This window comes from Peromyscus eremicus, chromosome 22 (genome assembly GCF_949786415.1).
Source record: "Peromyscus eremicus chromosome 22, PerEre_H2_v1, whole genome shotgun sequence".
NCBI classification, from domain to species: Eukaryota; Metazoa; Chordata; class Mammalia; order Rodentia; family Cricetidae; genus Peromyscus; species Peromyscus eremicus.
The window spans coordinates 18,231,666-18,246,876 of NC_081437.1; the positions used below are offsets into that span (position 1 = coordinate 18,231,666).

The following is a 15,211-nucleotide window of genomic DNA, read 5'->3' on the forward strand; positions in this document are numbered from 1 at the left end:
GGCATATAATTTTTTTTCACTGTAGCTAGTATGAATATTAGGGGAGCTTGGGGGCTATGATTCCCCTTGGTGATGCAGGGTTGGTGAGACCTAGGTGATACACACACACACACACACACACACACACACACACACACACGGCATGACACACCACAGCCACTGTGTGGTAGAATGCCAGAAACATTTCTCACAGCTAATTATCATCAGAGGAATCACTGCCTTCCTGAGTCTGAAGAACGCCTTTGTCTGTCAGCAAAACTTCAATTCCTGGTCCCATTTAAAAGGCACACAAAAGGAGTTTACACTCAGCTCCTTATGAGACACCCCTACACACACACACACACACACACACACACACACACACACACACACCCCACAATTTATAAAAAATAATATTGTCCAAAAGAGCCAGGTTTTGAATTTAGAGAGTGGGTATCATGACATGTGCCAAAGCTCTCCTTCCCCTGTGTATAAACGGCTCTAGAGAGATGTGAGAAACTGCTGAGTCCATAAATAACAGTGGGCGTGGCACCTCGGCAGGGGCAGAGTGTGGGAAATAAATAGTTCAGAGTTGGGGTAAATCCTCTGTCTGGTCATGGAGATCCCAGGTTGGCGTGAGGCTGTGAGCATGCGCAGATCTCTTTTCCGGCTCACTTCCAGAGTCAGAAGTGCTTGGTGGAGCTCTTCTCTCTCCCCAAAGCTGACACGATGGCCTTCAGTTCCCCCAGCCTGAGCTCAGCCATCCTGCAAGACACACCGGAACTTGTTGCACAGTTGGGTCTCATTTAATAAAAGCAGAGTGTTCCCAGAAAGCTGTTTTCCAGAGGAATGTCAGGGAAGACCTCAAATGACCAGTGCCTCATATTTTCCATATCTGGAGGGTGGTGGGGGGGGGCACGGGGACGACTAAAAGATCATAGAGCCAGCCAGGTCTGACCTGCGCCTGTAGTCCCCGCTCCTTAAGAACCAGAGCCCAGGAGTTGGGGGCTAGCCTCATGCAACCTAGTGTGTTCGTACCACAAAAATAACTTTAAAAACAGAAACAAGAATAAAAAGTACAGGTATCAGAGAGATGGGTCAATGTTTCAAAGTCCTTGCTGTGTAATCGTGAGAAGCAGAGCTTGGATTTTAGCACCCCCGAAACAAGCTGGATGTCCTGGGCACCCCTCTAACTGCAGCACTGAGATAGTGGTGGGAAGAGACAACAGGCATGGATTGCTGGAGCTAGCTAGCTTCCAGCCTAGCAGAGGAGAACATGACCTCCAGATTCAGAGATAGACCCCTGAAGAAAAAAAAAATTTAAAAAGAGAGAGAGAGGAGGCCATCCAACACCTGTTTCTGACCTCAGCGCATGCGCCCAGGCACATGGGCACAGGTGCACATATTCCTACACATATCCGTGAGCATACTCAAATACATACAAACAAGTAAATCATAAAAAATAACCCAGACTGTCCACTCAGCACATGAAAGTCTTACTCTCATAGAGTTCATTTACAATAAAAGTGGTGTTCCCATAGGGTACTGCACAAAACATTAGTCCCTCCTTCAAAATGCTCCCCATTCAAATGTTTCCATCTCAGAAATCCATGCTATAACATATAAGGGCACCGAGAAAATTCAGATACATACATACGCATACAGTGTGAACTCGATTTCCCAATGATTGCTTTACTCTAGAGGTTAGGAGTAGCTGATGTTCTCAAATCTACTTTCCTAATACACCATGGACTGCTGACTATTAAATTATCTCCATCTTGAATCGATTTATAATTTCAGCATATTCCAACATTCCATGTGCATGCCAGTTTACTTCGGGTGACCTGAGTGTGTGGCTCTTGGGTGAAAGAGCCCCGCTTTATAGAACCTTTGAGCCTTCACATCTTGGATTCCCACCCCTCTTTTTTCTGCGATACTATTCCGTGTCTCTGTTTTAGCACCGGCGAGAATCTAATTCTCTATTTACAAGTCTTCCCTGAGTTTGAGCCCTGACTCTGTCTTGGGAAATGAAGCTATAACCTGCAGTACACTGGTATTTGAATATATGCAACACTTACAGGTCCCTGATGTATCATTTCACTACAGACACGACCTCCTTACACTGCAGAATTCTATTTTAGTTTTCTGTACGGTGAAACAGATCCAAGGGATAAGAAATCATCGTTCCAGGCTCATACGACCGACCAGGCAGTAGCTCTAAAAGGGATACAACTTGATTTCCAATCATAGTGCTTTTGAAGTCATGAGGCTATTTTCCAGAGCCACAGTGCCCGTATCAGCCCCCTCAGCCCCCTCCTTTCTGATACTACTTATGGTTTCGCGACACTGACCTCACCATCCTGTTTGGCTTCATCTTGTCCTTCATCCTGGTCAGGATCGAATGCAGTGCCTCGGTCTACAACCTCCACACCAGCCTGTACCTGTACCGTGGGCTTCTCGTTTTCCCACTTGGCAAAGCCTTTGTCCTTGGCTGCTTTGTCATGGAACTTGGATTTCATTTTGGGGAATGTATGGGACCCCGAGTCTCCCCAGCCAGCCTCTGACCACACGGGTTCCGTCTGCGTAGCCTGACTAGTGGTGGCTCTCTGTAGCCTCACGGAGATTTTACGAGAAGAGCCTGTGACCAGTGTGATAGCTCTGCTGTCCAGGTCCCGGTGGCCAGCAGTGACCCCAGGAAACTCGAACACCTCATCCTGCACTAGAAGGGAGAGGAGAGTCGTGATTATTTGACGTCAGTCTGCTCAGTAGCAAACCATCACTGTTAGTACAGATGCCAGAAATCTGATATGCAAGGTCCCGGAGGAACTGGCTAGGGCTAGAATTCAACGAGCAGCAGCAGGTGAGCAGGTGAGTCCGCTCACCAACAAAGCAAAAAGAGTTAAGGGTTTAGCATCTAAGGAAGCAAGTATCCTTGCTGTTTATGACTCAGACCCTAAGGAGATGCAGAACACAGATGAAGGACAGGTGTGGAGAGACGCTGTGACAGTGAAGAACACAGAGAGCGTTACCTGGGGGCAAAGCTGGGCTTCCAGGCAGTGACCCAGGATTGCTGCCCAAGGAGGGTGCCCGGGCAAGTCTCCTGCAGGCCAGAACCAGGAGGTCTTTGCACTGCTTGTGACAGTTGGCTCCACAGTCTGAAAAGATCCCAAAGGTGCCACAGGTGAGTGTGACGCTTGTGTGCCTGACCCAGCTTCTAGGGTGGCAAAGGAGCTGCTAGCCCTCCCCTCCCCCCATCGGAATTTCAGGGATGACTCGGAGAATTTCAGGGGCCTTCTTCCAGCTCACATTAACTCTTCAGCTTCCTTTGTCCCAAGGGACCTAAGTTCTCCACGAGGCCAAGAGCGTCTATGGTTTGATCAGACAGATCTGTTTCCTACCCCAAATGTCCAAATTACCTTTGCATTTGTAGCCTTGTTTGATGATGCCCCAGAGCTGAAACAGAAGACAAAGGAAATGTCAGAGCATGGGAAGAGAAGCCTAGAAAGAAAACAAAGCCGCAGAGAAGGAAGTCCTGGGAAGTTCGGTGCCTGGCAGCTCACAAACAGGATGTCGCTGCTCTGGACACCCTTCCTGTCGGAGAGGAGCCTTCTCCCAGCCCCCTCCAGCTGTGGTGAGAGCTTCCTTTGTCTTTCTCAGAGCCAAACGGTAGTTGGCATGGGAAATTAAAGTTAGTAAGCTGGTATGTTGTTTCGACTTTGTGTAGGAAAACTGACTGGTGGGTCTTGTCTTTCTTCTTAACGATCCCGGCTGCTTTTGACACCCTCTGCAGGAAAGGAAGCAGCCTCAGCGTGCACTTTACTAATTCGGATTTTGCCGGGTAAAGCAGGGGCAAATGATCTAAGGCATCATGTCTGCCTCAGGGCTGTGGGAGATGTCAAAAAGGCTCCCACTCTGCCAACCAAGGACGTGGTGATTTCCATGAAGTTAGCTAGTCGGAAGTGATTGCTGAATCAAAGTTACGGGAGGGCTTTGTGAAGGACTTAGCGGCTGCACAGGACCGCAACACACCAGAATAAAAATCAGAATACAATCACACACAATGCTGAAACGAAGCTTTTTAATCTGGCCTTCCCAGGAACCAACAACCAAATTGGCCAGTTTCAATTTCTTACCTACTGTTAGTTTTATGCAGTGGAACAATGTTATTCATTAAGCCGTGCTGTTTACCATGTGAGGAAAGCCACGAGGTATGACAAAACCCACTATAAGAGTTTATTAGGAGAAGTAACAGAGGAATGTGCTTTAGGCCTGTGGAAGGTTGTGCATAGAGAGAGAGGAAGAAGTGGGGGAGGAGTCTGTGACCCACTTTTTATGGACACTGTGTCCCCCCCTCCCCCGGCACATGCACATAGGGCTAACATAGCGACACCACGCATGCACATAGATTGCTTGATCACGCTGTGTGCAAATTACGCGATCCCCCAGCACACGGATTACATAGGACATAAGGCCCCTTGCTTGGCTACTGAACAGCACATGTGTGGTCATGTAGCAACACCTACACCTTAACTCTTAAACAGGAAGGTGAAGGAAACACATGCTATCAATTTTTTTTCTTTTTTGTTTAGACAGGCTCTCACTATGTGGCCCATCCTGGTCTTGAACTCCCAATCCTCCTGCCTCAGCCTCACAAGCATTGAGATTACAAGCATGCGCTTTCAAGCCTGGCTTGTTTTCTATTGTTTCCTGCCCCTGCCTCCCTCCACCTTCCATGCAGAGGGAGAGACCAATCTGCTATGGCTTAGGCTTCTCGGTCTATAAAATCAGCTTCTGCCGCTGAACGCATTGGAAAACTTACTCTGTTTTGTGGAATGACGTGGTGGTGCCTGGTTTTAGTACCTAAAATAGCTTTGCCTAGGATCTTTAACTGGAACTGTAATTTTGGCCTTTGACATGACAAATGCCTCGGGTTCAACGAGGGGTGTTTTTGCAAGCTGCTCTGGGCAGAGTCTTGGTTGTGGTGTAACATCCTGGCAGAAATGAAGATAGTCTAAAGAGACTCCAATTCCCCTCCCTTTTCCCCTCAAGCTATTGAATGAAGCAATGGTCCCCAAGGAACTGGAGCTTCCAGCAATCTCATGCCCGGAGAAGGAAAAGGCTGAAGTCCCGGGCCAGCAAGAGGAGGGGCTTGTCTCCCTCCAAGAGCCTTCCCACAATTCTCTGACAGCTTCTCAGACCACCTTGCAGAAGAGACTGGAGCCAGCCGAGACAACGATGGGTCAAAATTGGGGCAAGCCACACTTCAGCAAGGACAGCTTGGTCGTGTATAGTTCTTGCTCTACTTATGCCTAAACCGGAAGTGTCGGCACTCAGAAGGGAGACGTGATGGAGCCTTACTGTGCCTCTTCAATTGGCTCCTCTTCTCAATGGGACCACATTGAATTGCCTGTTATTTGTCTAATTGGCATCTCGAGGTCAGGGGGCTAAGCCTAGCTCGGCGGGGCTCCTGGGCCCCGAGGTTCTGGGGGCTTTGCCTTCCTCGTGGTTCTTAACATGGTGAGGAAGGTACCCTTGCCCTGTCCTTCCTCCTACCTTCTCATGCCATTTGCCCAGGGGCAGCAGGGACACCAACCAGCACATACAATACTCGGCTCAGCTGAAGCTGAGAAAACTCCCCAACTTGTTAATGGGTTGGGCTAGGTGCTTGTTGCTGGGTCGATGGCCTCCTGAGGCCAGTGAGAACACTGTTCACAATGCATCATGCCAAACAAGCCCCCTGAGTATGGTCATCTGGCCCTGATCGGAAAAGAAGTTGCCAGTGCAGAATGACATAAGGATGTGGGGGTAGCCTGCCTCTTTCTCTCCTGCGGACAAGGAAATTCCAGCAGGGGACCCCAGAGATTCCTTTGATCCCTCACAGTCCCAAGGTCTTTCAGAACACATGAAGACATCAATGCCTTCTGGCAGGGCCACAGTTTGCCTCTGGATAGGAAAGACTTCTTTACCATTTCTTTACCACAGACTGGCAGGTCGGGCTCAGGGTAGAGTACCACAGAAGACCGGATAGGGCAGAAAAGGGAAGCGGGCGGTCGGGTTAGTTACACCTTCTCAAGAGCCCCGGAAGCTTTAAAAGTCATCTAGCTGGCTTCTGTCATAGAGGAGGTGGTGAAGATAGTGATCCGGGAAATAAATAACTTGCAAGTATTCTTACCCCTGCTTCTGGGTCCTTTCTGTGTGAACAAAGCCACCAGGGTAGGACCAGAAGGAGATTTAAGAAGGAGCAAATTTTTTTAAATGAAATTCACAGGTAAATGAGTAGAACCAGAAAAAAAAAAAATCACCCTGAGTGAGGTAACTCAGACCCAGAAAGACAAATACGGTATGTATTCTCTTATATGTGGATATGAACTGTTAATTCAATGATAACTATGTTACAATCCATAGAACCACAGAGGTTAAGTACAAAGTAGGGGACGAGTGGGGACAGATAGACCTCCCTAATAGAATAGAATAAATTAATTATGGACGGATTGGGGGTGGTGGAAGGGGAAAATCAAGTGGAGGAGAAAGTGGGGAGAAGGGAGAGAATTCACATAAAGAGAGTCAAATAAAATTAAGGGCCATTTGAGGGGTAGAATGGAAGCCTCCTAAAATACATACACATATGAAATTGGTCTAAATAAAATCTCCGAATAATGGGAAAGACACAGTCCCAACTGGACATCTCTTGTCACCAAAGGAAGCTCCCTGCACCAGGAATGGGTGACATCTAATGGAGTTACTGGCCAATGGGTTTCCATGGGAACCCCCACACAACCCAGACCATTGCCTAGACAGACTAAAGGTTGCTCTCCACAAACTGATGGAAGGTCTTATTGCTGAAGACAACACCCACTTAACTCATTGAACATAGAGAAGTCAAGCTGGTATCTACATAGAGCCTTCATCTCTATGTGCTACTGTCTTTAGTACATGTCTCTGCGTGCTACTAGAGGAGAAATGTAAATACTAACCCACCTACAAACCTTTGATCTTCATTGGGGTCCTGTCTGCAAGACAGGCTAGTGCAATGGCAGCACACAGCTCGTGGGAGTCACCAACCAACATCTGATTTGACTTAAGGCCCGCTCCACGACATGGAACCCATACCCAACACTACTTGGGTGACCAAGGACCTGAGACTAGATAGTCCAGAGACCTGGGGGGAAAACCAAATACTACCGTGCTGCTAAAGGATCATAACAATAAAATGACTCCAAAGTGCATTCTCCTAAACTCATAGACCAGAGCCTTGCTCAGCCATCATCAGAGAAGCTTCCTCCTGCAGCAGATGGGAACAAACACAGAGACCCACAGCCAGTCACGATGCAGAGTGAGAGGCCTTGGAACACTCAGTCCTAAATGGGATGTCTCCATCCAATCCCTCTCCTCTAGACTCAGAGAATCCTGCTTAAGCGGAGGCAGAAAGAGTGTAAGGGGATGGAGGACACCAAGAAAACAAGGCCCTCTAAATCAACAGGATCAGCACACAGAGGAACTCACAGAGACTGAGGCAGCATGCGCAGGCCCTGCACAGGTGCTTTGAATCTAAGTGATGGCTTCCAGTTTAGTGTTTCCATGGGCTTCCTGAGAGTTTGAACAGGTGCATCCGTATCTGTTTCTTGTGTCTTTTCATGGGCCTTTTCCCTTCTGTTTGCTTGTTCTGTCCTATTCCAATGTGTTAGTTTTTGTTTATTTTATTATTGTCTCTTAGAAGTCTGTTTTGTTTTGTTTTTTTTTTTCCTAGTGAAAGACATAAAAAAGGTGCATGTGGATGGGAGGCTACATGGGGAGGAAATGGGAGGAGCAGAGGGAGGACATTGTGTGAGAAAAAAAAATCTATTTTCAATAAAAAGGGGAAAGAGCTGGGCAGTGGTGGCGCACACCTTTAATCCCAGCACTCGGGAGGCAGAGCCAGGCGGATCTCTGTGAGTTCGAGGCCAGCCTGGGCTACCAAGTGAGTTCCAGGAAAGGCACAAAGCTACACAGAGAAACCCTGTCTCGAAAAACCAAAAAAAAAAAAAAAGGGGGGGAAAGAAGAAGGAGAAGAGGAGGAGGAAGAGGAGGAGGAGGAGGAAGAGGAGGAGGAGGAAGAAGAGGAAGAGGAGGAGGAGGAGGAGGAAGAGGAGGAGGAGGAGGCATCTTTCCTGGTGTGGTGGTGCTTGAATCTAATCCCAGAATTCAGAAGACTAAGAAAGAAAGGTCTTGAGTTCAAGGCCATCCTGAACTATTGAATGAGACCCACCCCACCCCTAAAAACAGGGCACCCTAATATGGATTATTAGCACCAATGCAGAGCTGCTGAAAAGAGATATAAGCAAGAGTCCTTTCAGGACATGGTCTACTGAGCTCACTTAGAAGCCAGGCGGGAAAACTGCCAGGAAAAGGCACTGGGTCAGTGTGCCAGCCAACGACAGCTGGAGGCAACCCCACTTAGGTGAGTCTCAGGAGCGTTTCCCAGGCTCCTCTGACCCTAGAACACAGGCTGCTACCATACTTGACATTCTTTTTTTTTTTTTTTTTTTTTTTTTTGGTTTTTCGAGACAGGGTTTCTCTGTGTAGCTTTGCGCCTTTCCTGGAACTCACTTGGTAGCCCAGGCTGGCCTCGAACTCACAGAGATCCGCTGGCCTCTGCCTCCCGAGTGCTGGGATTAAAGGCGTGCGCCACCACCGCCCGGCAGTACTTGACATTCTTTATCATATAAAGAACACTGGACTGTTAGGAGAGTGAGGAGAGCTGCCTGGGTTTTGTGCCTCAGCTGCCAGTGACTTGTGTGACCTTGGGGAACTAAGTCTCCTCGCTTCTCCAGCCTTCGGTTTCTTCTTCTATAAAATACGGGGATTACCAACACGCTTTCAGTTCTGGCACTCTGATTCTGAAATGCATGCCCTGCCTTCCTTACCCTTAAAATAGAATCTATTTCAAAAGCAGATGGCCCAGGCGCTGGAAAATGGTTCCTGGCAGTCTCACAATCCTTTTCAAGGATATATCTTCAGAGTTGTATTTATAAATCCCATGAAGATCAATGGACCCTTGGGTATTATGTCAGCAGAGATCAAGTCAAGCTGTACTAATGAAATTATATATATATATATATTTTGAAAAATAAAAAGGACCATAAAAATTAAAAGAGCTAATTTCAGGCAACCTCTAAAAGTGCCATGAGAACACTTTCAAAAATTTTTATGTTGTTTTCTTTTTTTTCCCATCCCCTTGGTGCTTTCAGACTCATAACATGCCTGGCATTATTCATCTCCCCAACAACTTGACAGGTGAGTGTATATTGACTGTCTTTAACAAAAAGAAAAACAGACGTATTGATAGTCAAGAACTTGGGTCCACAACACGGAGTTAGAGGGGGCAAAACTTAAGAGATTTTGTTAGAGGTTCAAAGCCAAGGTTCCAGACTCCGGGTCCAGAGTTTCGTACTTCATACTGGGTGCAGCAGCACCTGTGCTCAGATGAATCAGCAGAAGATGTGGAATCCCAAGAATGACCATCATCCTTCTTCTAGGAAACAGGCAACCCCATGTAAGGAGGAGGCAGCAACAGCTCACACTCTGAGACTGAATAAGTACCTCAAATCCCTCATACACCACCAGAGGCAGAATAGTCATCCTGGTTTTCAGTTGTGCCTTGGGGAGTCCACTCAGTCTGACCTTTGCATTCAGAGGCTCACATTTTGCAGGGCAGCGGCCTCCATGGTCTCGCCTCACTTGCATTTTCAGGTTTATTGACTTCCCCAAATCCCCCATGAGAATAGAGAAACAAGAGACACATGAAAAAGGAAACGCATTTGTTGTCCAATAGGGGGGTCTGGTGAAGCACCCAGTGGAGATGCTAACAAAAAAAAGGAACTTCTCTGTCCCTGGGGTTGGTGAGACAAGCTGGCTAGGGTGGTCTGGGGGCTGCTGTCAGCACCTGGAACGGTCTTGACAGTAGAGGCTGAAACAGCCGGGCAGTGGTGGCTCACGCCTTTAATCCCAGCACTCGGGAGGCAGAGGCAGGCGGATCTCTGTGAGTTCGAGGCCAACTTGGGCTACAGAGCGAGTTCCAGGACAGGCTCCAAAGCTACACAGAGAAACCCTGTCTTGAAAAACAAAACGAAAGAAAGAAAGAAAGAAAGAAAGAAAGAAAGAAAGAAAGAAGGTAGAAGTTGCCTCTTCCGTACCCATTCTCAGAGATAGGTGTACCCTTGTGACTGCTGAATAAAAGCAAGTTAAGCTTTGGCAGTTATCATACCTAGGTGCTGGGCCACCTTCACCTCAAATTTATCATTTTCTTTTCCTTGAGTATCAACTGGAAGATAATCAGAGCCCAAGAATCTGGTAAGGAGAGGGCCAAAAACTGGCCCCGTTACCCAGAGTGGGTATACGGCAATGGTTCTCACCCTTCCTAATGCTGTGACCTTTAATACAACTCCTTAAGTTGTGGTGACCCCCCCCCAAGAAAAAATGATTTCCGTTGCTACTTCATAACTGTAATGTTGCAGCTGTTGTGAACCGTAATGTAAATATCTGATGTGCAGAATATCTGATATTCAATCCCTGTGAAAAGGTCATTCGCGCCTCCCACCCCCGACCCCCACGCCCAAAGGGGTCATGACCCACAGGTTGAGAACTACTGGCATAGAGTCTTCATGGGCTGCAGTGGTGAAGGCTGAGCATAGGACTCACAGTCAGAGCACCCGTGTTTGAGTCCATGCTCTTTTGATTAGGACTTCGCAATCCTGGAGGACTTGGGTTAGTCATTGTGCACCTCTCCATCTTCATTGGCCGAATGCAGAAAAAAATGCCTACCTCAAAGGCATGCTGTGGGGATGCCTTACGTCACTGTGCAGGGACTTTGTTACTGTCAGGCATTAAGTAAATGTTATTTATTATCATGACTGCCTTATCCCCAAAGGGTTTTTTTTCCCCTCTTTGAGTTGGGAAGTATTGAGCCATGCCATGATGGATGTAGTGACTAATATCATGTTAAATGAGTGCTATAAAGAACTGGCTAAGATAAATGTTCCTCTTTATAGCAACCATCACCAAGGGTGGTGATGAATGCCAGAGTTCTCTACGCTGATACTTCCCTTGGCAGGCGTTAGGAGTACAAGCTCTCTCTCAACCTAACAGGGCTCAGCAACCCTCCCTGTCTTGGTTTGGGGTGCTCCCAGAGCATAGCTAAACTCAATAGATCAAAGTTTGGCTTTAATTTCAGGGAATCGCCACACATTTTACTTCTGAGGCAAAGAAGAAAAATGGATCCTATTCCCTACCTTTCCAAGGCGCTGAAAAAAAAAAAAATGAGAAATGAAAAGCTGACTTACAAATCCCGCACAGTGTTCACAGAAGGTCGGCTTGAGGTAGTTCATCTCCTGAAAATTATGGATAAATCCTGGTCCCATTTTGCAGTGTAGCTGGGATTTAGCTCTCAGGAAATAAGCCATCATTTCGTCTTTGCTAATTAGGCCATCCCTGGTAGAGAGAGTCACAGAAGGGAAGAATCTTTGAATACTGTATCAGTAAGTAGTCGCCACACTCTGGGACCCACCGCCTCCCAAACCTTTGTGACCAAAAGCGAACGAGAAATGTTCACTTTTCTTCAACATCCAAAAGGAGGGTGAATCTCACAAGACACATCAAGTAGTCAAAGGCTTCTCCAATAAGTGGATGCTGTGTGTGTGTGTGTGTGTGTGTGTGTGTGTGTGTGTGTGTGTGTGCATGTGTGCATGAATGTGCGTGCGTGTGCATATGTGCATGTGTATGCATGTGCGTGGGGGTGTGTGTGCATGCATGCACGTGTGCATACACATGGCTCAGAGAGTTATCTTTATTACTGATTACAAGTTTCCAGAAGGACAGCTTTCTAGTCCATGACTAGCAGTAAGGCTGAAATCGCTGCTGTCATTCCCAACTTTATTCAGCTTAATTCATTGCATACTGCACCCCCCACCACCCACAGTGACCTTTGCATCTGTGTCCTCCAGACCCACTGCTTATCTAGAGCAAACCCCTCCAGATCTCCTCTACACAGAATGACTCTCCTCTTCCACCTATGTGTTCTCCGCTCACCACACACCCTGCTTGTCACTTGTCTATCAGTAAAGACCAAACCCATGTGACATAGGGAAGTGCTGGGGTACAGAGATCCCATCTTTCCTGCCCTGCTCAGGATTCCCTTGTTCTTCCTCTCTTGGGTCTCCCTATGGCGTCAGAAGGGCTGCTCCCATCCAGGCTCCCATCCCCGCTCTCCAGCCTCTACAGACCTCTGCGCTCTCCCAGGCTCTGCTCAGTTTTCTCACCTACTTCTTCAGTTTACAGAGATGCCCAATACTTCCCTCCTCTGATCTCTTTCCCTGCTCCGGCTGTCTTCCCCAGCACAGGTCTATCTCTTTTACCAACCCCCAAAGTTGTCAAAGCATCACTCATCAGCATTTTCTGCCATCATTCTATACTACCCAGTCAAGTTCTTCCCACGGCTACCCTACCAAAAATGTCGCTAAGGACGATGCTCAGTGGCCAAGGACAATGCTCAGTGGCCTCCTCTCATTCTTCGATATCACCAGCCTCATGGCGGTGTGTGACACGGGGACAGATTTATTTGTCGACACCCTCTTCTCTGTAGAGCCTGCAGTTCTGTGCCGTTCTGCTTCACTCTCTCCTCTCCTGCTCCCCCTTCTCTGTCTCCTCTGCAAAATTCCACTTGTTACCTTCATCACCCACGAGTGGGAAGGGTAGTCTCGTAGGCTGGTTTTCCACGCCCTGAGCTCATCTCCCCTACATTTCCCACCAGAAAGGAATATTGTACCGAGCTCCAGCAACCAGCTAATGTGGCGGGGCTGAAAAGCTAATGTGCACCTCCAACCCCAACTGTTCTCACAGTTTGTTTTTTTTTTGTTGTTGTTGTTTTTTTGTTTTGTTTTTTTTTTTAATTTTTGAGACAGGGTTTCTCTGTGTAGCTTTGGAGCCTGTCCTAGAACTCACTCTGTAGCCCAGGCTGGCCTCGAACTCACAGAGATCCGCCTGCCTCTACCTCCTGAGTGCTGGGATTAAAGGCGTGCGCCACCACCGCTTGACTGTTCTCATACATTTTGTACTACATCTTCAATAACTTGCTAGGCATCTCTTCCTGTACACCCCCCTCAAAATCAACACAACCACGGCAAAGTCCCTATCTTCCTTTCCAACTCGTATTACCACAGGTCTCCCTGTTGCTATTAACGATGCCATAATTGTACCCCAAACTGAAGATCCTTGTTTTCATCTCATATGCAAGACAACTTGAATCATACTTAGAATTTATAAAATTAAGTCATCTAGTATCTTTCCCATCCTTAAAAAAATTATCCTACAATTTCTGCAGACATATGCATCAATCACAAACAGACACAAAAGTCTAATTTGGACGACATTCATTGAGATACATACATATGCGTGCATCAGCATATACATATATATATATAAAGAAACATGCACACACACATATATGCAGATGTAGAATCAGTGAATCATACATGCCCCAGAGATCCATTTATTATACTATAAAGGGAATAGGGCAACTGGAACTCAACCACGGGGCAGCAACCTGGCTCAGGTCCTTTCAAGGCTCAAGAGACAGAGAAAGGAGAACTTGCTACCTAGCATATATCCCATCTCACATCATACAGATCTCCTGGCACAGAAGCTTCCAAATTCCAACAGACGTGGTATAAAGTCCTCAAAGAGCAAGGAGCTTAAGAAACTCCTGTGCCTGTCTACTGTGTGTCCTCTCATAGGCTAGGAATTCCAAGAACCAAGATGTACACAGAACCACAAGACAGCGGGAGCTTACTCTGTGAGTTAATAGAAAGAAGAATGTTGGCCAATCATCAGGAACACTGGACTTAAATTGTGGGTGTGGAGGGAGGAGGGGTCTCCACAGCAGTTCTTTACCCTCAGCTTTATCCTCAGCCTTCTTTTAACATTTTTTGTATTTTGAGACATGGTCTCACTGATTAAGTCCTCCAGGCTGTAGTTGAATTCTTTCTCTGAAGGCCAAGCAGACCCCAAGCTTCTGATCTTCCCGCCTCAACCTGCCAAGTAGCCTGGACCACAGGCATCTGGCGTCACGTTTATCATTTCTACTTGTCTTGATGGGGCTTTCAGAGCTGGTAGTAAAGTAGTGGAAGGACGGAAAGAAACTGAGAGCTGGCTCATTTGCAGATGGGCACTTACGTTTAACAGAGATGTGGTCTGCCCTGGGACAGCACCCAACTGGTCATGTTCAGGGACACCAAGAAAAACAAGGAGTGAAAAGCCAGACTGCCCTATCAGAACAATGGGGTACGCCTTGTCAGGATGCAGGATGCCCGTTTGCCTGGCCCCACCCCCTAGATCATCTTCTGCTTTAAGCTAGATCCATTAAGTAAGACAAAGTGAGACTTACTGATCTTTGTCTAGCACACAGAAGGAATCCAGGAAGGGGAAATTGGCAGCGATACTCTCAAAATCCTCCTGGGAGATGTATCCATCATGGTCGTGATCATAGTTTCGAAACACGGACTGCAAAGGATAGAGGAGCGTTGACCGTGAGCGTGTATAAGTCAGGCATTAAACTTGAGAAAAACAGTAAGTGGATTATCCATTCAATCAAAGAGCCTTGAATCCGGTGGGGGGATCTGTAAACTCAAGGCTTATTGAACACTATAAAACAGTAAGTGGTTTGTGGAGGGCTTCGAGGTTGGAATTTAAATAAAGATTTCCTAGAGAAAGAAAAGTCTAAACTGAGACCTCAGGGTTGAGTAGGAGTTAGGTTGGTGAGTTTATTGATTATAATACCATGAAAATAGAAAATGAAACTTTAGAAATTTAAATTACCTCAAAACTGAAAATATGTGTTGAATGTTATCCCCATCAAAATCCTAAAAAGATTTTTTTTTTAAAAATTCATACTTGGAGGGAAGAAATGTTTACAAATGAACAAATCGATTCTATAATTCAAATAAAAGTCAATATACAGGCTAAAAATCGTTTGGAATGGTAAGAGAGGCACACGAACTCTCCCCTTCAGAAATCAAGTATCCTAAGGGTATACTTGACAACAGATATGACAGCACGTACAGAGAGTCCCCAAGCACATGCAATGTCAAAAAAGCATTTATCTGGACCCACCTCATCCTGCAGGCTGCCCCCTGCTCAGAAGAGACTCTCAATTTCCCCACCCCCTTCCCTTCTCTTCTCTCTCTGCTTCCCCAACCCTGTT

At 46.8% G+C, this 15,211-nt stretch overlaps 1 protein-coding gene across 1 annotated transcript in view; it reads right to left on the reverse strand.

The window, feature by feature from the left end:
* Positions 1–682: 682 nt before the first annotated feature.
* Positions 683–15,211, reverse strand: part of Rasgrp3 (RAS guanyl releasing protein 3) — a 38,676-nt gene continuing 24,147 nt past the window's right edge. The window contains exons 11-16 of the mRNA XM_059248403.1: positions 14,396–14,511; positions 11,298–11,445; positions 3,396–3,432; positions 3,009–3,134; positions 2,331–2,698; positions 683–744 (exon numbers count right to left, since the gene is read on the reverse strand). Coding sequence (XP_059104386.1) covers positions 736–744; positions 2,331–2,698; positions 3,009–3,134; positions 3,396–3,432; positions 11,298–11,445; positions 14,396–14,511 — 804 coding nt within the window. The 3' untranslated portion in view covers positions 683–735. The remainder of the gene's footprint in view (positions 745–2,330; positions 2,699–3,008; positions 3,135–3,395; positions 3,433–11,297; positions 11,446–14,395; positions 14,512–15,211) is intronic.